General features: G+C 41.9%; 1 protein-coding gene across 3 annotated transcripts in view; it reads left to right on the top strand.

Moving 5' to 3' along the window:
- The window catches only part of PCSK5 (proprotein convertase subtilisin/kexin type 5), a 437,660-nt gene that overhangs the window by 323,184 nt on the left and 92,653 nt on the right, over positions 1 to 21,823 (top strand). For all 3 annotated transcript variants that reach the window (XR_001793338.3, XM_008256580.4, XM_051858772.2), the window contains exons 21-22: positions 6,533 to 6,635; positions 18,759 to 18,895. Coding sequence is in view for 2 of the 3 variants with exons in the window: in XM_008256580.4 (XP_008254802.1) it covers positions 6,533 to 6,635; positions 18,759 to 18,895 (240 nt within the window). In the remaining variant the exon portion in view is untranslated. The remainder of the gene's footprint in view (positions 1 to 6,532; positions 6,636 to 18,758; positions 18,896 to 21,823) is intronic.

The following is a 21,823-nucleotide window of genomic DNA, read 5'->3' as shown; positions in this document are numbered from 1 at the left end:
TTCCAAAAACTACTTGCGAGTTCTCCTTAGGAACTTATAGACTAATGTGCAGAAAAAACTGCTTGTGAAACTCACTTTATTTGATACATAGGATTGCTTTTTAATAAATGATGGTCATGGTATCAGAGCAAATAAATTTAGAGGGTATATTCGATCATTGAGTAGTTCTGCTTTGTGCAATGTGCCTGTTCAAAGTTCATTTGTTTTTGCAGTGAATTCCTTTTTGGTCCCGTTACCTCACCCAATGGTTTAGACGAGGCATGTACTCAGTTCCTGCTTTTTTATAAATAGCAAAGCTACTTGGAACATGAAAAGGGTAAATAAATCCATAGCAGGAAAATCTGTAGCAAGAACATCAGCTTGGGCTTACACATGCATGGGTCACAGCCCAAATCTGTCACTCACCTAGCGAATGAATTTATGCAAGATTTTTAATCTCCCTGCACCTCAGTTTCTCATTCATAAAAGGAGTTGTTGTCTGGATTAAATATTACATAGTACAGCACTTGTAGTATGGTAGGTGTCAATGAATAGGAGCTTGTGTGATTGCTACATTACCACCATATTCAGGTGTGTTGGCCAAGTCTTCACTTTGGATTTGGTTTTTTTTTTTTTTAAAAGCTGCCTGACTGTGGTCAGAGCTCAAACAACAGTGGAAACTAAAAGGATTAACTCTTTATTCCACTCTTTGAACAACGTAGAGACTGTGGAAGCTAAACATTTGCATGTGTGTTGGATCGACAATTTATGAGCCATCCTTTTGGCGGGAATGCCAACCCCTGGGGCTGACAGAGTAGCGTGTCGGAATATCTGCACAAACCACGTGGGTTCGTGCCAGCTCCTGAGAATGAAAGGTCGCAGCACTGTGGAGCGCAGGCTTGTCAACCAGAAGGAACTGTGGAGGGAGGACAAGTGCGCCCTGTTGAAGGGTGGGTTAGAGAAGTGAGCACCTCGGCATCTCAAGGTTACAGACACAGAACTCTCCTTCTGGCTGCCTCCTTCTTTCTGTATCCAAGGGAAAAGAGAAACTCAGAGTTTCCCATCTTCCAGATGTCTCCCTTATCATGAGTTTATCCATGTATCATGCATTTCCATTATCACAGGAGGCCACTCAAGTGTCAGTTCAACAGGCTGCCCTTGAGGGATACTCTTTGGACTCATCTCCCAAAACGCAGACATTCCTGAGGTTTTTGGCTAAAATTAAGGATTAGCCTGCTAAAGAACAAACTCATTGTGGAGGGTCTTTTTAAAATTGTAGTAAAATATACACAGCAAAAATGTATCCTTTTAACCACTTTTGGTGTGCACTTCTGTGGCAGTCACAGACATCCATCTCCAGAATTATTTCTTCTTCCCCAGCTGAACTTCTGTACCCATCGAAAACTATCTCCCAACTCTTCCCCACCCCAATAACCTGGTAACCCCCACTCTACCTTGTCTCTGTGGCTTCCACTACTTACTTCAGGTATCTTATATAAGTGGAATCATAAAATATTTGCCCTTTCCCAACTGGCTTATTTCATTAGCATGATGTCTGCAAGGTTCATCAATGTTGTAGCATGTGTCAGAATTTTCTTCCTCTTTAAGGCTGAATGATGATATAGACTTTAAAGACTGCAGAGCTAGCTGATGCTCTCATATTTTAAGCATTGCTGTAAAACATCATGCTTAACAAGGCTTTGAAAATGGACTTATTTCATTAGCATGTAATTAGTTGAAAGTGTTGCTGGGCATTTATTGTAGCTGGTGGAAAGTAATAAACGTATAGATTTTTTTCAAGGAAATTGTCTTCAGAGTGGTATCTAAAATTGGAAATTATGTATTGGCAGCCTTACAAAGAGATGGTATTATTTGATTCGCACTGTGGTTGTAGAATCATTCAGGAAAAAAAAAGTCACACTTTTTCATTCCTGGCATCTGAGTGAAAAGGCACACAAACAGCCCTCCTATGGGTATCTCCAGGTAATTCAGAACTTCAAGTTTGCTCACTGAAATAAGAAACAAAACCAGCTGGTTGAATTCTCACCAGATGTTCCCATCGCCCTCTCTTACTTATCACCTTGCTAAAAAGTTGTTTTAAATTCACATCACAATCTATCTACTTATAGGTTTGTTCATTTATTTAGTGTATATAGCTATTCGCTTAAATTCTACAATAAATTTGGCTCTAGCCAATTAAAAAATAAGGTCTAAAAGAAAGCATAGTATTTCTTCAGGAGAAATTAAGTTCTTCTAGCCAGGTAACCTAAGAAATAAGTCTCAATCATGTTTTATAACTGGATGATACGATACAGGTTTACCTATCCTGGATGACTTCATAATGTTGGTTTATAACCTAGGATTGTCATTAACACATTTCAAGTCAAGTCACAGGATGAGCAGCACAAGCCACTTACTTGTAAACTTTTAAATTTATGGGTATTGATTTTTAAGCCAGGTCTTCAACTTTCAAGGCATCATGCCTCCCCAGGTGACACTACTTCCTCAAGAACCTTTGAACCACTGTAGGACAAGATGAGACAGAAACTAAAAAGGAAATGGAAAAATTCTGAAGACGATTTGGACATAATAATAATGGGTAAAGACGCCAGAAAGAAGAACTTGTAGGATGAGGTAGAAAACAAAATATCATCTCTGCTAAAAGTGACTTTTTCTAAGAGTTTTGTATGTCACGCTTGTCATAAACATTTAGCTTCGTTGTGCAATGAAGACAGATGACAAGAATTTGCTGCTCCAACAATCAAAAAAAAAAAAACAACTTCCCTATGTCCTTGGACTCTGACTTCTAAGATTCCAAATGTGCAGTGTGCCTCCAAGGGCTGGGGGTAGTTGTTTATGTAACTAATTGGATATCTACACGAATATGAGAATTTGGGCAGATCCCTCTGTTCTCGTCTGTCCTAACACTAGAGTTTGCTCTAAAGTGAAGAAGGCTTAGACTTGAGAGGGATGCACAGGTTAACTGTCCTACACTGACTCCCTTACATAAGCACCAAGGTCATGAAGTTTCCTCCATTTGGCTTCCAAATAGTAGGAGGGAGAAAAACAAGTTTGAAGAATGACTTACCAGGGAGAGAAAGGGTTTGGGAAGGTTTTAAGGAGAGGGAAAACTTTCAGGGGTCAGAGAATGAGGTAGGTGTGAAGCAGTGACTGAAGAGAGAATTGGTGGAAGAAATAGCCTGAGGCAAGAAGATTGACAGCATTAGAGAGTTGGCAATGGCCAGGCACATCTTTCTCAGAGATACAAGATAAGTGATCAGTCATGGAGCAGATAGAGAGGGATTTTGGCATTGAGGAAAAAGAAGCCAAGAGAGCTCAGTTATCTGGTCAGTAAGTGTGAAGGTGCTGTCTCCTTCCAACAGAGAATGGGTGTAACTTAGGCCTTAGGAAGATTTAACCTAGCCCCAGGGTGAGCTAGAGAGCAATGATTGAATGGATGGCCTGACATTGTGGGAAGTCACTTGGGGAAATGTCAAATTATAGTGGACATAAGAAGGTTGTATTTGGAGTGCTTTTGAAGTCTTGGCCACTGCAAAGCCTAGTAGTCAAAGGTGGTACTTTCTGTGTTCCAACAGAAGACGTGACAACCGAGCAGGTCAAGGAAAAACAAAGCCAAGGTATCAATGCAACCTACTGGTTTACATAAGCCAATGAGAAAGTAATGAGATACAAAAGAGAATATAAAATTTCCACCATAAATCCTAATAACCTTTCCTTAGCTAGCAGTGTATCATCTGTAATTAGCAAAGAAGACTTTGGCTGTAGATGTAGTATAATTTTCAGAACCATCTAAGTAGCATTTGATGTAGCAGAGAAAGATGTTTTAGTTTAAACTCCTTTCTTAGCATTGGATCTATACATCATGAAGGTTAATATGAATGAGCATGAGAAGTTGGAAGAACCAGTTCTTAAAGGCACTGATGCCAAGGCAAAGAAGTTGAATCTTTGTCTCTATCAGTCTACTGCGTGCCCTTACTCTTCTATTTTAGTCTTTAGTCTCAACTGTGTGAGGAAGTAAAAGGCTCCTGGCTAGCACTTATGTTATAACTATCTCTGTAGATTTCCAAAAGTATCCAAGGAATGAATGAATCAAGAAGTTGTGCTCTCTATAAGCCTATGTTTTTCTATAATAATATTTCTTTGAATTTTGGAACCTCTGTGACATTCCTCTATTCATGTTCCACTCAGAATATATATTTTGAAAGATACATAGATATCATATGATTCTGTAAACACAAATTGTTTGCACTGGCCCCTATAGACAAGTTCAGCTTCTTCTTACAACATCTTACCTGGTTTTCTGCTCTTAATTTTGCTAGTGCCTGGACTGATAATCATACTGATCAATTGGTTGTGCCTTCTATCACAACAGTGGAACAGATTGTAACAAGGGTAATAAATAAGAGGTGGAACTGTAGACCTTGTACAAATAAAAATGTTACATATACAATACACTTATGTTAAATGAAAATATCTCAACTTGAAATCACCATTCCTACTAGACATAAGCCTTGACTTTTATCTAACTTTGGATTACTGATGATCAAGAATGCAGTTCATCTATTCAACACCTTTGTGCCAGTTAGTAAAAGATACTCCCTACAGAGAGAGATAGCCAACATCAGAATGAATGGTGTGGTGAGACAAACAGGCACTGGATTTCAGCCTCCACTTGACTATTTGGCAAGCAGGAACCTTGTGCAGGAAACAACCTGTGTTTATGCCTTCTCTGTCCTTTCTTGCTACTCACTCTCAGAGACCTATGTCTCCTGTGGGATCTGCTTACTCCTGAGCTGAGAACATGCACCGTATTCTGAAAGTTATGTCAGATTCCTGGTCCACATCGTACCTCGGTAACAATTAGAACTCTTAAAACAACACAATCCAGTTGAAATAAGTAGGCTGCTATTAGCTGCTTGCATCACTCTGAACATGTATGTTTAATCCTCAGTTAACACAACTAATAGAATAACTCTAAATGAAGAGCAGGTGTTTGGAGCCATTTGGGATGCCCACGTCCTATATGGGAGTGCTTGGGTACAAGTTTCAGATCTTCTTCTGATTCCAGCTTCCTGTTAATGTGCACTGTAGAAGACAGAAGGTGATAGCTCAAGTATTTGGATCCCTACCATTCACATGGGATACCTGAATTGAGTTCCTGGTTCCAGCCTAGCCCAACCCCAGTTGTTATGGGCATGTGGGGATTGAAGTAACAGATGTAAGATCCCTCTGCTCTTCTCCTCCTTTCCTCCTTCTTTTCCTCCTTTCCTTTCAAATAAATAAGCGAAAATTTAAAAGAAAAGAAAAAGGACTACATGAAAGCCTTTTTCTGCTATGTAAATGCAAACTCTAGCAATCTCATTTAATTTTGTGTGGTTTAGGGCTGGCAAGTGCAAGATGCATGGATATAAGGCTTACCTGTACTAAATGTACCTGTTCAATAAAAGTACAAGGAAAAGGTGACTGGGTGGATTTCCCTCCATCCCTCATCAGGCAAAATGTTTCCAGGGCTGTTTTGAACGCAGCTAAAAGAAATCAAGTGATGAATATTAGGATTTCATTGGGACAGCTTGATTAAACAGCGAATAGGTCACCGCACCAGCTGGATCTCTGATTGACGATGTTCAGACAGGCTTACAGGGCTGTGCAAGTTGGGGGTGAGGTGAGGTTGAGTGAAGGTTGTGACTTGGCCAGCTGTATTTCACGAGTATTATCCGTTTTCAAACTAGAAAAAATGGCCTTTTGGATTTGAGTGAAGAAGACTGTCAATTATCTTTCAGACAACAGTAAGGGAAGATGAGTGTGGGAACAAAGGTTGAATCCAGTGTCTGGAGACCCACCTCTGGACAATCACCTTCAATGACAGTGGACTCTATCTGCCACTCTTTCCCATGGGAGTAACTTCTTGTGTGTTCATAAGATATTCGTGTGGCTGGACTGACTTCTGTGGCAATAGTTCATGGGTATTTCTCCTTGGGAAAGAAACTTGCAAGGAAAAGGACAATTCTCTGGCTATCTCTTCACTGTTACTCTGTCAGGGTAAGATAAAATCTACACTTGCTGAATGTCAGCCTAGCCAACTCCCATTCTTGCCCAGTCGCCACAATCCTCTTCCCCAAACCTGAGTTATAAGAGAAGATTTGGGTAGATCCTGCTCACTCCTCAACTTGAGCACAGACTGTGACTAGGCTTCTGTGGATCAGGAGGCCTCCGTTTGTAGGAAAGTCAGCAGGAGCTCAGGGAAGGGATCTGGTGGGAAGCCCCCTGGGCCTCCCTTACTTTTAAAATCTGAAACACATGGTGAAAAGATCCAGAACTGTGTCACTGCCTCATAACTTCCTGAGGCTCCAACTGATGGGCCCCTGGGAGACGAGCAGTTGCTGTGTGAAGCAACTCAAGGTTTGAGGTTGTCAGCTGAAGCTTTTCAGGGCCTCTTTTCTCTGCATCAGCTCCATAGCTTTCAGGCAAAGAGACAGCATTCAGGCAGTTTTTCATGTAATAATGAAATAAACAACAAGATCTCATTCCCCAGGAGAATATGTTGACAAGCATGGCCACTGCCAGACCTGTGAAGCTTCATGTGCCAAGTGCTGGGGGCCAACCCAAGAAGATTGCATTAGCTGCCCCGCCACAAGGTGAGTGACTCTCAGTATCACCTGGGGTTGGGAGTTCACAGGTTGCAGTGTGAAGAGAGGAGGTGTTCATCACCATAGAGGTAACCCATGGGCCTGCAAGCAAAGGAACCAAACAGACCTTCTGAGTGGTCTGACTACAACCTTCCTCTTTAGCCTCCTCTCCCCAATAATGCCAATAGCCCACAGCAAAGTCAAGTTTGCTAGACACTGGAAGAGTTTTTGCATCAATGATGATCATGCTTTCAGTGCCATTTTTGATGCCTTGGATCTCATCTCTTTCTGCGTGCCTGTCCCTCAACTTTACACATGCTGGTCAAATATCTACTTATTTCTAGATTCAATTCAACAGTGAACTTTTCTGTAAAGGTGCTATAGTTTGTGTTTTTTTTATTTTATTATTATTTTTATTTATTTATTGACAGGCAGAGTGGACAGTGAGAGAGAGAGATAGAGAGAAAGGTCTTCCTTTGCCGTTGGTTCACCCTCCAATGGCCGCCGTGGCCGGCACGCTGCGGCCAGCGCACTGCGCTGATCCTATGGCAGGAGCCAGGTACTTCTCCTGGTCTCCCATGGGGTGCAGGGCCCAAGCACTTGGGCCATCCTCCACTGCACTCCCTGGCCACAGCAGAGAGCTGGACATGAAGAGGAGCAACTGGGACAGAATCCAGCGCCCCGGCCAGGACTAGAACCCGGTGTGCTGGCGCCGCAAGGCAGAGGATTAGCCTAGTGAGCCGCGGTGCCAGCCAAGGTGCTATAGTTTGGATATTACTTTTGTATCCCCTAAAGACCCATGTGTTAAATGTTTGGCCCCAAGTGGTGCTATTGTGAGAGGGTGAAGACTTGATCCAATTATGTACTTAGGAGGTAGACCCTAGTGGGAAGTCCTTAGGTCATTGAGGCTGTGCCCTAAGAAATAGATCTCATGAGAAGTTGATTATATAAGCCTGAGTCAGGCCCAGCTGCTCTATGATTCCTGGATTTACCATGTGATTATTCTTCTGCACATGTTCTGCAGCCCACTGCCTTCAGCAGATGCCAGATCAATGAGGCTACACTATCTGCTACTGTGAACCTCCAGAACTTGGAGCCCAAATGGACATCCTTTCTTCTTAAGTAGCTTATTTCCAGTATTGTAGTTATAGGGGCAAAAGGGTGGCAAACACAGACGGTATTTCTGATCACTTTCCAGCAGAATTAATTTCCACCTAAACTTCCATAAAGCATCTATAGCCTTTGCAGACATTCTCTTAAAAGATCTATCTTTTTGGGGCTGGTGCCGTGGCTCACTTGGTTAATCCTCCGCCTCAGTGCCGGCATCTCAAATGGGCACTGGGTTCTAGTCCCGGCTGCTCCTCTTCCAGTCCAGCTCTCTTCTGTGGCCCCAGAGGGCAGTGGAGGATGGCCCAAGTGCTTGGGCCCCTGCACCCGCATGAGAGACCAGGAGGAAGCACCTGGCTCCTGGCTTCGAATCGGTGCAGCGCTGGCCGTGGCAGCCATTTGGGGAGTGAACCAACAGAAGGAAGACCTTTCTCTCTGTCTCTCTCTCACTGTCTCTTACTCTGTCAAACAAACAAATAAAAAAAATCTTTAAAAAATCCATCTTTCGTGTCTATGAGTCCCTTGAGATTCTCATCTTTATATTTCAATAAATATTTGAAAATTGAGTGAATATAGAAATAGCACGCATGCAAATGGGACGAGCATCTCTGCTAACACACAAGGAATTTCTGATGCAGAGATTTGGGAACCTTTTGCATTTTCTTGTCAATGCTCCTTTGATCCTAACTCTTACTATTTGTTAGCTTCTGAGTGAATGGCCTCATCACTGCTCCGCTGAATGTGCAGGAAGCATCATAACAAGACTGCTGCAAAAACAGGTGCTTTGATCTCTAGAATGGTCATTCCCTCTGCTTTGCACATATTTAGTCCTAATGCTTCCTTAGGTCTATAATATCCTTGTGAACAGGGGGGCAGAGTTTTTTTCTCTTTATCACCCGTAGTGATTATTACAGAGGTATACATTATTGAATTTGATAAATTGTGTGACCAATATGATAGGATTGACTTTCCAAATAGCTCCCACAGAAAAAGGAAGGAAGAAATGAAAAAAAAAGAATAAGGAAAGAAGGAAGGAAGAAGAAAAAAAGAATAGCCTTTAGAATTCTCAATGATAACCATAAGAATATTTTCTAAGTGTCTTTTTAAGATAAGCCTTCAAAATACTGAATTTTCTTCGAAGTAACTTTAAAGCATACTATAAGATACACACATTTCTTCAATTATTTCTCCTCTATCTCACCACCATACCATCTATCAAATCACATCGTGTGTTTGGACATCTTTTCGTGGGTTTTATTTTGCTATTTTTTAAAAACAACACAGCTTCCATCACCTAATGTACACTGCAGAAGTCATCATTGTTCCAGGCTCACCAAAAGTGAGAAAAAATTTTCTACCACCATAGTGGCCTTTTAGAGATCTCTTGTAAGCACGAGAGCAGAGGTAAGCCTGATGAGTTGTCTTGGTAGTTTTGCTTGTCTAAGTAGCTGATGCTTTAGCTTTTGAAGAAAGAAAAGCATGTGAATGGATCTTGAACCAAGGTATCTTCTTGAGAACAGTGTGTTCCACAGAAACATTTTTCTTTTCCTCTCCTGAGCCTTCTATTTCTTTACCCATGTCTCTTCCCTGATGTCAGTTACTTGCACATATGTCCAAGAAAGGTTATAGTATGATAATGAGCTATCTTCCTTTTTCCCCTTATTTTTCCTGGAATGAGGTTGAGAAGATAAAAAGAAAGAAACTACATCGTGAAATGTGAAGATGTTGACTTATTTATTTTTGAAAGAGCAGCAAAATGATTTCCAGGGAATTTACCTGAGTCATGTCTCAATCCATTCTGTTGTTAGCTACCAGAATACTTGAGACTGGCTAGCTTATAAACAATAGAAGTTTATTTGGCTCACCATTCTGGAGGCTATAACACCAAGGACATGGCACCAGATCCATCAGCAGCCTTTCTGCTCTGTCATATCATAACACTCATTTTTATAACTCACTCATTTCCATCATTAATCCATTGATGGTGGCTGAATCTTCTTGACACAATCATCACTTATTTTGCACCGCATTCCAATGCTGTTGCATTGTGGATTAACTTTCAAAATCATCTGCAGATAGGGATAGATTGACTTCCTCCTTCCCAATTAGTAGCCCTTTGATTTCTTTTCCTTGCCTAATGGTTCTGACTAAAACTTCCAGGACTATATTGAAAGCAATGGTGAGAGTGGGCATACTGGTCTGGTTCCAGATCTCAGTGAGAATGCTTCCAATGTTTCCCCATTCAATAGGACACTGGCTGTGGGTTTGTCATAAATTGCCTTGATTACATTGAGCAATGTTCCTTCTATACCCAGTTTGCTTAAAGTTTTCATCATGAAAGGGGGTAGTTATTTTATTAAATGCTTTCTCTGCATCTATTGAAATAATCATATGGTTTTTGTTCTTCAATTTGTTAATGTGATGTATCACATTTATTGATTTGTGAATGTTGAAACATCCCTGTATTCTGGGATTCCAGGTGATTGAGCTTTCTGATGTGTTGTTGGATTCGACTGGTTAGAATTTTGTTGAGGATTTTTGCATCCATGTTCCTCAGGGAAATTGGTCTGTAGTTATCTTTTTCTGCTGTATATTATTCAGATTTAGGAATTAAGGTGATGCTGGCCTCATAGAAGGGGTTTCAGAAGATTTCCCCCCTTTCAATTTTTTTTGAATAGCTTGAGGAAAATTGGAATTAGCTCTTCTTTAAATGATTGGTAGAATTCAGCAGTGAAGCCATCCAATCCTGGGCTTTTCTTTCTTGGAAGAGTCTTTATTACTGATTCAATTTCTGTCTTGGTTATTGGTCTATCTAGGTTTTCTTTATCATTATGGCTCAATTTAGGTAGGTTGTATGTGTCCAGAAATCTAATTATTCCTTCTAGGTTTCTTGATTTGTTGGCATACAGCTCTTTGTAGTAATTTCTGTTGACTATTTTTATTTCTGTTGTGTCTTATTATATTTGCTTTTACATCTCTAATTTTCTTGATTTGGGTACCCCCCCCCCACTTTTTTTGGTTCATTGGGCCAATTGTGTGTCGATTTTGTTTATTTTTTCAAAATACCAGCTCTTCATTTTGCTGATCTTTTGTATTTTTTATTCCAATTTTATTTATTTCTTCTCTAATTTTAATTATTTCTTTTTTCCTACTAGTTTGGGTTTGGTTTATTGTTTTTCTAGGTCCTTGAGATGCATTGATAGCTCATTTATTTGGTGCCTTCTGAATTTCTTGATGTAGGTACCAATTGCTGTAAACTTTCCTCTTAACACTGCTTTTGCTGTATCCCATAAGTTTTGGTATGTTGTATTGTCATCTTCATTCATTTCCAGAAATTCTTTTGATTTCTCTAATGACCCATTGTTCATTCAAGACCATGTTGTTCATTCTCCATGTGTTTGCATATATTCTAAAGATTCTTGATTTGATTTCCAGCTTCATTCCATTGTGGTCAGAGAAGATGCATAATATGATTTTGATTTTTTTTAATTGGCTGAAACTTGTTTTATGGCCTAGCATGTGGTCTATCCTGGAGAAAGTTCTGGACAATGATGAGAAGAATGTGTATTCTGCCACTGTGGGGTGAAAAGTTCTGTAGATATCTGTTAGGTCTATTTGTTCTATAGTTTGGATTAACTCTCTTGTTTTCTTGATGATTTTCTGTCTGGTTGATCTGTCCATTGCTGAAAGTGGAGTATTAAAGTCCCCCATTAAAATTGTATTGGAGTCTATGTCTCCCTTTAGATCCATTAATATTTCTTTTAAATAGCCAGGTGCCCTCTAATTATGTGCATATACGTTTATAATAGTCACATCTTCCTGTTGAATTGATCCCTTAATCATTACATAGTGCCCTTCTTTGTCTCTTTTAACAGTTTTTGTGTTAAAGTCTATTTTGTCTGATACTAGAATGGCTACACCAGCTCCTTTTGGTTTCTGTTAATATGGAATACCTTTCCATGCTTTCACTTTCAATCTTCGTGTACTTTTTTTTTTTGCTGAATTGTGTTTCTTGTAGGCAGAAATTAGATGGGTTTTATTTTTTAAACCATTCAGCCAGTCTGTATCTTTTAACTGGATAGCTGAGGCCATTTACATTCAAGGTGACTATTGACAAGTAAAGACTTGGCACAGCCATTCTTCTATAAGTATTGCTATTGTTTATTTTGGATTTACTTTGTACTTTTACCAGAAGATTTTCTGCCTTCACGTTCTTTCGCAATGATGACCATCTTTCTGTGTTTCTGTGTGCAGCAGCACATCTTAAAGTATCTTTCCTAAGGCTGGATGAGTGGTAACATATTATTTCAATTTCTGTTTGTTAAGGAAGGTCTTTTTTTAACTTTTATTTAATAAATATAAATTTCCAAAGTACAACTTTTGAATTATAGTGGCTTTTCCCCCCATAACCTCCCTCCTACCTGCAACCATCCCATCTCCCACTCCCTCTCCCATCCCATTCTTCATCAAGATTTCTTTTCTTTTCTTTCTTTTTTTTTGACAGGCAGAGTTAAGACAGTGAAAGAGAGAGAGAGACAGAGAAAGGTCTTCCTTTTCCATTGGTTCACCCCGCAAATGCGCTGGCACCGATCCAAAGCCAGGAGCCAGGTGCTTCCCCCTGATCTCCCACGCAGGTGCAGGGCTCAAGCACTTGGGCCATCCTCCACTGCCTTCCCGGGCCACAGCAGAGAGCTGGACTGGAAGAGGAGCAACTGGGACAGAATCCGGTGCCCCAACCGGGACTAGAACCCTGGGTGCCGGCGCCACAGGTGGAGGATTAGCCTAGTTAGCTGCAGTGCTGGCCCAAGATTTATTTCCAATTATCTTTATATACAGAAGATCAACTTAGTGTATACTAAGTAAAGATTTCAACAGACTGCACCCACACAGACACACAAAGTATAGAGTACTGTCTGAGTAGTAGTTTTACCATTAATTCTCATAGTACAACACATTAAGGACAGAGACCCTACTTGTGGAGTAGGTGCACAGTGACTCCCATTGAATTAACAATTGACACTCTTATTTATGAAGTCAGTAATCATCCGAGGCTCTTGTCATGAGCTGCCAAGGCTACGGAAGCCTGTTGAGTTCACAAACTCTGATCTTATTTAGACGAGGCCATAGTCAAAGTGGAAGTTCTCTCCTCCCTTCAGAGAAAGGTACCTCCTTCTTTGATGGCCCGTTCTTGCCACTGGAATCTCACTCACAGAGATATTTCATTTAGGTCATTTTTTGCCACAGTGTCTTGGTTTCCCATGCCTACAAAACTCTCATGGGTTTTTAGCCAGATCCGAATGCCTTAAGGACTGATTCTGAGGCCAGAGTGCTGTTTAGGGCATTTGCCATTCTATGAGTCTGCTGTGTATCCTGCTTCCCATGTAGGATCATTTTCTCTTTTTTAATTATATCAGTTATTATTTGCAGACACTGGTCTTATTTATGTGATCCCTTTGACACTTAATCCTATCATTATGATCAATTATGAACTTAAACTGATCACTTTAACAAATAAGATGGCATTGGTACATGCTACCTTGGTGGGTTTGAATTGGAATCCCTGGCACATTTCTAGCTCTACCATTAGGGGTAAGTCTGAATGAGCATGTGCTGAACTGTACATCTCCTCCCTCTCTTATTCCCACTCTTATATTTAACAGTGATCACTTTTCAGTTAATTTTAAATGTTCAGGATGTAAGGTCTTTATTTTGCCTTCATTCATAAATGAGAGCTTTGCAGGGTATAGTACTCTGAGTTGACAGTTTTTTTTCTCTTAAGACTTGGAATATATCTCTCCATTGGGGACACATTCAAACCATATCAGGTAGACTTGTGTTTACACAATACAAGTCAGGAGCATCTGCTTTATGTCTGGCTCTGAGTTAGGTACAGGGTCTGAGAGTTCTTTAAGATGTTTTCTCTGGGAGCTGGGATTTGGCCTAGCAGGGAAAGCCAACATCTGCAATGCCGGCATCCCATATGGGTGGCAGTTTGTGTCCCACCTGCTCCACATCCAGTCCAGCTCACTGCAAAGGGCCTAGGAAAAGCAGTGGAAGATGGCCCAAGTACTTGTTCCTTTGCTACCTAAGAGGCCTGGAAGAAGCTCCTGGCTTTGCATTGGCCCAGCTCTGGCCCTTGTGGCCATCTGGGGAGTGAATCAATGGATAGAATATCTCTGTGTGTGTGTGTGTGTGTGTGTGTCTCTGTAACTCTTCCAAATAAATAAATAAATCTTTAAGAATAAAGATGTTTTCCCTACCTTCAGATCACAGTCAACCAATGGGTAAGCTGTTAGGTACAAGCAAGAGCAGGGGAAATTTAACACTCTGCTGCATCCATAGAAGGTTAGACACCTGATACAAACCGCAGCTGTAGATGATGCAGCCACTGCCCAAACCATAAAAGGAGGAAGCAGGGTTGTGAAGGGGGAACAAATACCCTATTCTCTCTCTGCTCTCAGCCCCTGACAACCTGTAGTGTTTCTCCATGTTGAAAGATACTAGAGGCCACTGGGGAACAGCTCCTGAGTGTGGGACCCAGTCTTTATTGGCTTTGCTTCCATGACACAAATGGACAGAGAATGGAGAAAAATAGATCTGAAGTGGAGATGAAAACAGGCCAAGAAATAGGCACAATAGTTGATCTCTCTGAGCCTCTTCCTGTTCTTATAAATATGAGTATCTCTAGCAGTCCTGGCAAAATATGGATAATCCCTAAAGAGACTTTCTCTGGGATAGAAATGCTTCAAATCACCTTACAGGTTTGTTTCAAAATAATATAGGAAAGAAGAAAATTGGTGATGATATAAATGAAGTAAGATTGGCCATGTGCTGATAATTATTGAAACAGTATAAATACAAGGGAGGGTGCAAAATTGTGTCTTTCATATATGTTTATAGGTGTGTCTTTTTATATATGTTTAAACTTTTCCAATAATAACAATTTTTAAAGAGAATTTAACCCTAAAATTGTTTTAGGGGAAATGAAAATTTTATAGTCATCTCTGCATCTTGCAGCTCACTTCTCTTTACATTTGTACGAATCCTTGGGTTTTGCTCCCTGAAGACCAATGAAAGCCAGGAGTGAATAAGTGCCCTTTGCCACTGTATTTAACATGCAAAGCTTTATAATTCATGGTCCTCATTGACCAAGCTAATGTCCCAACTCAGTCCTAAGGGGGATTCAGAGTCAATAAACTAATTAAAAGTCTTTAAAAGAGAGTTCTATTCTTATCCACCCTCAAATGTTTTATTTGAAGTGCTTCTATGAATTCAGAGAAAAAGATATTATGAGATTTCATTCTGTTAGAGCATTAAAGCACCAAGAAATCACATTAAGTGGCCTTGTGATGACTTTAATTAGGGCAAGCTGACAATCAGCAGAAGACCAGCTCACTTGCCACCTCTTCCCTTAGAGTTCACATCTCTCTCTCTGTCTCTGTCTCTCTGTGTGTGTGTGTGTGTGTGTGTGTGTCTCTTTCACACACTCACACACACAGACATACACACACCCTAGAAACTTCTAGAATATTCAGTATCAGTGTTGAGATCAGCTCTGCCCAGCTTCTTGGCATTTGGCTCTGCCACCTTCTTCCTTTCTGAGAGCGAGCCCTGGTGGTCCTGCAATGGACTAATGCCCGTGGGAAGGTGGAGAGCATGCATGGGTTGAGGAAAGAGGCTCTTGGCCTGTAAAGATGAGTTCCCCTGGTCTCAGGAATCCATCACTGGTACAACTCGAAGTCCTAGAGGTGCCTTGCGAGCCTTTACATAAAATTTTCATTGACCCCATTTTCCACTTTCACGGAGCCAAGTATCTCCAGGATTCTCCTCCATCAGAGAAAGTTTGTTGGTGTCCATAGAAAACTGTGGCCTTTTGAAATGGGACTTTGCTTCAAATTTCTCAGCAGTTTTTCTTGAGATAGATGGAGGGTAAAAGGGAATTGCTACAGTTCAGTGTGTGACTATTTTCTCCATCCTTCTGTCTTCAGAATCGTGCTCTTAGAAAAGCTGAGTTCATCACCTCTGCTTTCCTGCAGGTGGAGCAGGAGGGGGCGATATAAAGCACAATTCTTTCCTAAAATCAAGTGCTATTCATGGCCCTTTTCTCTGGTAGTGTGGAGTAGCAGTCTTGCTTCCTCCCCTGCTTCTGCATGACTTTCAATGGTTCCCCTTGAGAATAACAGGTCATTGCTCCCAAAAGAAATGATCCCCCCAAACAATTTGTCATCTCTCACCATAAAGGACAAGTGATGATGTGCTTTATATCTTAAACTGAGTTTAGTGACAAAATGAACCACTAGAATTAGGCACCCTTGGGGCCGGCGCTGTGGTGCAGTGGGTTAATGCCCTGGCCTGAAGCACTGGCATCCCATATGGGCGCCAGTTCTAGTCCCGGCTACTCCACTTTCAATCCAGCTCTCTGTTGTGGCCTGGGAAAGCAGTGGAAGATGGCCCAAGTCCTTGGGCCCCTGCACCTGCATGGGAGACCCAGAAGAAGCTCCTGGCTCCTGGCTTTGGATCAGCGCAGCTCCGGCCATTGTGGTCAATAGGGGAGTGAACCAGCAGATGGAAGATGTCTCTCTCTCTCTCTCTCTCTCTCTGCCTCTCCTCTCTCTGTAACTCTGACTTTCAAATAAATAAATAAAGCTCTTTCTCCATTGCTGCAGAATAGCCAGCAGCTTCCTTGTTCAAAACCCTCAGAAAGGGCTCATGCAGGTGTTTAAATTTTTTAGGGTTTATTTATTTATCTGAAGAAGAGAGAGAGAGGGAGAGAGAGAAAGACAGAGAGAGAGAGAGAGAGAGAGAGAGCTCTTCTATCCACTGGTTCACTCCCCAAATGGCCTCAGTAGCCAGATCTGGCCAGTCCAAAGCCAGGAGCCAGGAGCTTCATCTGAATCTCCCCGCGGGTGGCAGGAGCCCCAGCTTAGGCCATGTTCTGATGCTTTCCCAGGCACATTAGCAGGGAGCTTGATGAGAAATGGAGCAGATGGGAATTGACCCAGTGCTCATGGGATCCCTGTGTCTCAGGTATTTGCTTAATCCAGGGAGCTGGATTGGAAGTGGAGCAGGACTCCAACAGGTGCTCCAATATGGGATGTCAGCAATGCAGGAGGTAGTTTAACTTACTACACCACAACACTGGCCTCTAAAGAAAATTTTCACTGATGGCATATTCCTTCCTGAAATGAATTTAGCAAGGAAACAAACTTCCAGAACTAAACACCCCTTTGCAGCAGAACATGGAGTAGCTTCCTTATTCAAAACCCCGAGATAGGTCTCACGTGGTTTTTCTTGTAAGGAGGGTGGGGCTGATAGAGCCAGGATGGAGCTGAGCCTCTTCCTCATCAGCATTTGTGCCATCAGCTAAAGATCTGGGTTGCAGGAACAGGTGGCTCCTTCCACACCATGATGCAGGGGATCTTTTGCCACAACGGCTAGATGTGTGTGTGTCTGTTTAGGGCTGCAACTCCATGCTCTGAAGTGGTTTGACACAATTGTTGGTTCTAGTGGTGTTGGATATGGTGACTAGAATCTGAGGCGCTGGGAGTCCAGAAGGAAGATGACTTCTGTCTTATGTTGTTGGCTTGCATCCCATTCTGTTTCCAAACATGCAAATAACACTGGCTTACCGGGTGTCGAATACAGGAGATGGGAGACTGCAGGTGACATGCTATTCAAATGTTTTCTCCTCCCCAGTTTCATTCAAACCCAGAATTGAAATGGCCCACCCCACCCCCAGCTTGGTGGATTTTCATAAACCAGTGCCACACCAGGAACAAAGTTGCTCAAGGCCTGTAAATGGCCGTTTGTGTGGTGTCCAGCCTGAGTGGGGAGAGGTGGTAGAGAGAAGAAGCAGCTCTTCTCTTTCTTTGTAGGCCCACTCAGCTCTCCTGGGCCTGGGTGGCAGCCTTCTAACCTCAGGAGCATGTGCCTGCTCTGTGCTCCTTGGACCCCACAACGCATACAATCACTACCACTCTTAGGAAGCTCCAAGAGATGCCAATTGGATACTGCCTGTATTGTTTGGGAATCCTTCTGCAAATTCCCCGGTAACACAGGCTATCCCTGAGCACTGGTTCTCCAAGTCCAGACCAGAAGCATTCGTTTCACCTGAGAACTTGTTAGAAATGCAAGTTCTCAGCTCTTCCTTTCCCAAGACCTACAAATTAGATACTGGCGTGGACACCAGGTGCACACCCTCACATTGCCTATCTGGCTTCTGTGTTTCATAAACGTCTTGTATTTTTCTGAGAAGAATTCTTGGATACAATTTATGTATCACATTTGATCTTTATAAGAAAAATAATGAAGAAAAACTGTGAAAATATTTATTATGACATCATGATATATATTACATGTATATAAAACTGAAGGTTTTAGAAACCCACGTCCTATCTTATCTGCAATGCTTTCGTAGGTATTCACAAACATGGTCAGAAAATAGAGACTGTAATGCCTACAGGTCAGGAAATGCTTGCACAAATGACACTCAAAGTCAGACTTCTTTGATTACTTGCTGTATGCAGAGGGCCAGGCTTGTAAGTAGCACTTAATCTTGTGCTTTGTTCAATGCTGCAAGAGCCCCTGGAGCTGGCATTTCCCTTCCAAAGTATGGGTTTGCTGGGAAGTAATGGAAGAATATTTTCTCCATGACCTTTGGATTCAGAGGCCCATTTAGTGTCTTGATGGTTCAGAGACCTGGAATGACTGCTGGCCAGGTTTTTCTGGGGCCTGCAATATGGGTTTAATCCCTGTGGGCACCAGTTAACTTGTTTGGAAACAGACTCAGAACTGTATCCCCAGCCAGTACTGGCATGCCTGCTGTGGGGACCAAATCTTGGGCCACGGATGGCTACATGACTAATATTTCACATGTTCTAAGATGATCAGTCCCAGGCACCCCTCTTGTTTCTGAAACAATGAAATCAAATCTGTACAGTGCAACATGACTTCCACATGTTCAGATACTTAGGAGCATTCTGAAAACTCACCCTGACAAGTTCTAAAAGTCTGTTCTTCCTCTAGGATTTTTGATAACGGTCGCTGCGTTTTGAGCTGTCCTTCACAGAAATTTGAATTTGACAACCAATGCCATCCATGCCACCACACTTGCCAAGGATGCCAAGGAAGTGGGCCTTCCAACTGCACCTTCTGTGGAGCAGGTGAGGGAGATGCTGCGGACCCCCTCTGCCTTGCCTCAAACCTGTTCTTTCCCCCTCACCACCCTGGGGACTGATCCAGATGCCATGTCTCCAGGCTGAGGGTTGAAATTAGACAGCTGTAGATTAGAGAGCCTGGCCTGTAGCACCCTGAAGGTTATGTTTGCTGTCAGGACATGTAAACCTTGTTCACATTATTGTAGAAGCTGACTCACTGCCCCCAAGGAGAAGAGAAAGGAGCTCCGAGACATCTTCCCAGGCACGGAGAAAGAAAGGGCACAGAAGCATGATGTCAGGTGGGAAATTGGCAGGAAAGCTAAGACTGGTTGAGGTTCAAGTAGAAAGCTAGGGAATTAGGCAAGACATTCCATCTTTTAGGAAACTCTCATATAAAAGGCCATGTCAGGGTCTTCTCAGAGCTCGGCTGTGGATTTAGAAGGTGTCAGAGCCAGCAGGAAGAAGGATTCATCTCCAATCATTACAAACGTGACCTTTAGTGTCCAAGCTTAACTCCTCTCAGTTTCCTGCCATCATTGAATTATATTCCATAGTCTCAAAGGTCCTGTGCAGCTTGTCCCTTGATTCCTCCCTCCCTAGCCTCATCTCACTCACACGCTGATACCCTACTTTGTCACCAGTAGACCAGATTCATATTATATTTGTTCTACAGAATACTCTAAATTTGACCCATGTTTATTTTTTAAATATTTATTTATTTGAAAGTCAGAGTTACAGAGAGAGAGAGAGAGAAAAAGATGTCTTCCATTCGATGATTCACTCCTCAATTGGCCACAACAGCCAGGAGCCAGGGGCTTCTTCCGGGTCTCCCACGTGAATGCAGAGGCCCAAGGACTTGGGCCATCTTCTACTGCTTTCCCAGGCCATAGCAGAGAGCTGGATCAGAAGTGAAGCAGCTGGGACTTGAACCAGCTCCCATACGGGATGCTGGTGCTTCAGGCCAAGGTGTTAACCCACTGCACCACAGCGCTGGCCCCCACCCATATTTAAATGTTGAGAAATTTTGAGTAAAAATCTGAGTATTTTTGTTTCTCTTGAGAGCTCAGAAGATGTGGCAACACTGGGCCTGCACTTCCCAAATCATTAGCTTTCTCTTCCTGCATAGTCCTCACCTGTCTCACTATCACCTCACCAGCTGTCTCACTATCCTGAGGCTGTCAGTTACCATAATATACTTACACCATTTTACTGGTGGGTTATTTGTCTATTCTTGCTTATAATAAAACCAAGGAAAATGAAAAAAATGCAGGTATCATGCATTTGCAGGAAAACAGTGGATAACACATTTCTTTATAAAAATTATATTATTTCTTTGTATTTCATATATAAGCAAATTATATCTCTGTCATATTTTATGTCTAGTTCACCATATTCTATTTCCTTTCTCATCTATAAGATGGTGATAGTGGTTGTATCTGTTAGAATTATTATAAAAGTTAAATGAAATTATGTGATATAAAATAAGAAAGCATTTAGAATAAGGTCAAGCACATAGCACTTAATGAATATTAAATATTCTTATGTTCATTTCTATTATTGTTCTTGTTGTTCTTTGTATCTGTTTGCTTCTCTGAGCATTTGAGTTTCTCTTGCCTTGAAGACTTCACTTGTGAGGTTTTCACCCAATCTAAATTTCCACACATAGCAGAAAATTAGAGTGAAGTTTAGTTGCTAAACAAATGTCTATCCCTCTAAGCATCCTGTAGCTACTTGGACCAATCTACACATAAAATGCCTAGCATTTCTGCTGTATTTCCTATTTGAAAAGCTATGTTGGGGCTAGTGTTGTGACTCAGTGGGGTAAGTCACAGGCTATGAGGCCAGCATCCCATATGGGCACCAGTTCAAGGCCCAACTGCTCCACTTCTGATCCAGCTGCCTGTTAACAAGCCTGGAAAAGTAGTGGAAGATGCCGAAGTCCCAGGGACACTGCACTCTCTTGGGAGACCTGGACGGAGTTTCAGGCTCCTAGCTTCAGCTTGGCCCAGTCCTGGTTGTTGTGATCATTTGAGGGGTGAACCACTGGATGGAAGATCTCTTACGCATTCTCTCTCTCTCTCTCTCTCTCTCTCTCTCCTCACAATCCAACAAGGGGGTTTGTCCTCATGTATTGCAAAATAAGAAAATGAATATTAGAAAACCTACCACAGGCCGGTGAAGAAACACCACTTCCAGCTCTAATGAGCAGAGGAGACTTCGTGGAGAAGATGTTGTTTAGCAATCCCTGACTTAGCAGATTCTCTGCCAACTACAGCTTGATGTCTCTAGTTCAGGAAGTATTAGTGCAGAAACTGCAGCCAAGACCATGAAGCGATGATGCTAGAAAAGATAATAAATGCCTGAAAATCCTCTGATCACGGACACACCTATCTACCCACAGAAGCCTCTCCCACCAGTGTGGGGGAGATTTCATCCCTTGTCTATTTGTAACTTCACTAAGATTTATATGTGAATCCTTATGACAATGTAAATCACCAGTCATGTCGGTAAAGATATGAAGATTTTCCTCTTGATTTATCTTCTATCAAATTAGACCCAAAACTAAGTACAATCAAGCACCCAGCAGCTACAATAAGCCAAATGTTGAAGTGAACTTCATGAAGTTTATTTTCAGAGTCATCCCAGCTTTCCTTACATCCTTTCCCACAGTCCTCTTCCCTCATGACTTCAACCTTCAACGTTCCTTTCCTTCTACAGGCCCACTGTCTCCACACTGGCCCGTCTTCTTTTCTTAGCTGCCAAGAAATGCTCTGGTAACAGTTCATTAGTCATCAGAACAAATGAAAGCCCAGCTGAGCCTCTTTTTGAGTTCCTTGCATTTTAATTCTTGTGTCATGAAATCCCAGGAAGGATTTTGGTGCCTAACAAAAATATCAGTTCTCTACCACTGGAACTGGGTTCTCCTACACGCTA

Source organism: Oryctolagus cuniculus, chromosome 1 (assembly GCF_964237555.1).
Source record: "Oryctolagus cuniculus chromosome 1, mOryCun1.1, whole genome shotgun sequence".
NCBI lineage: Eukaryota > Metazoa > Chordata > Mammalia > Lagomorpha > Leporidae > Oryctolagus > Oryctolagus cuniculus.
This window is presented reverse-complemented; position numbering and strand designations above follow the sequence as displayed.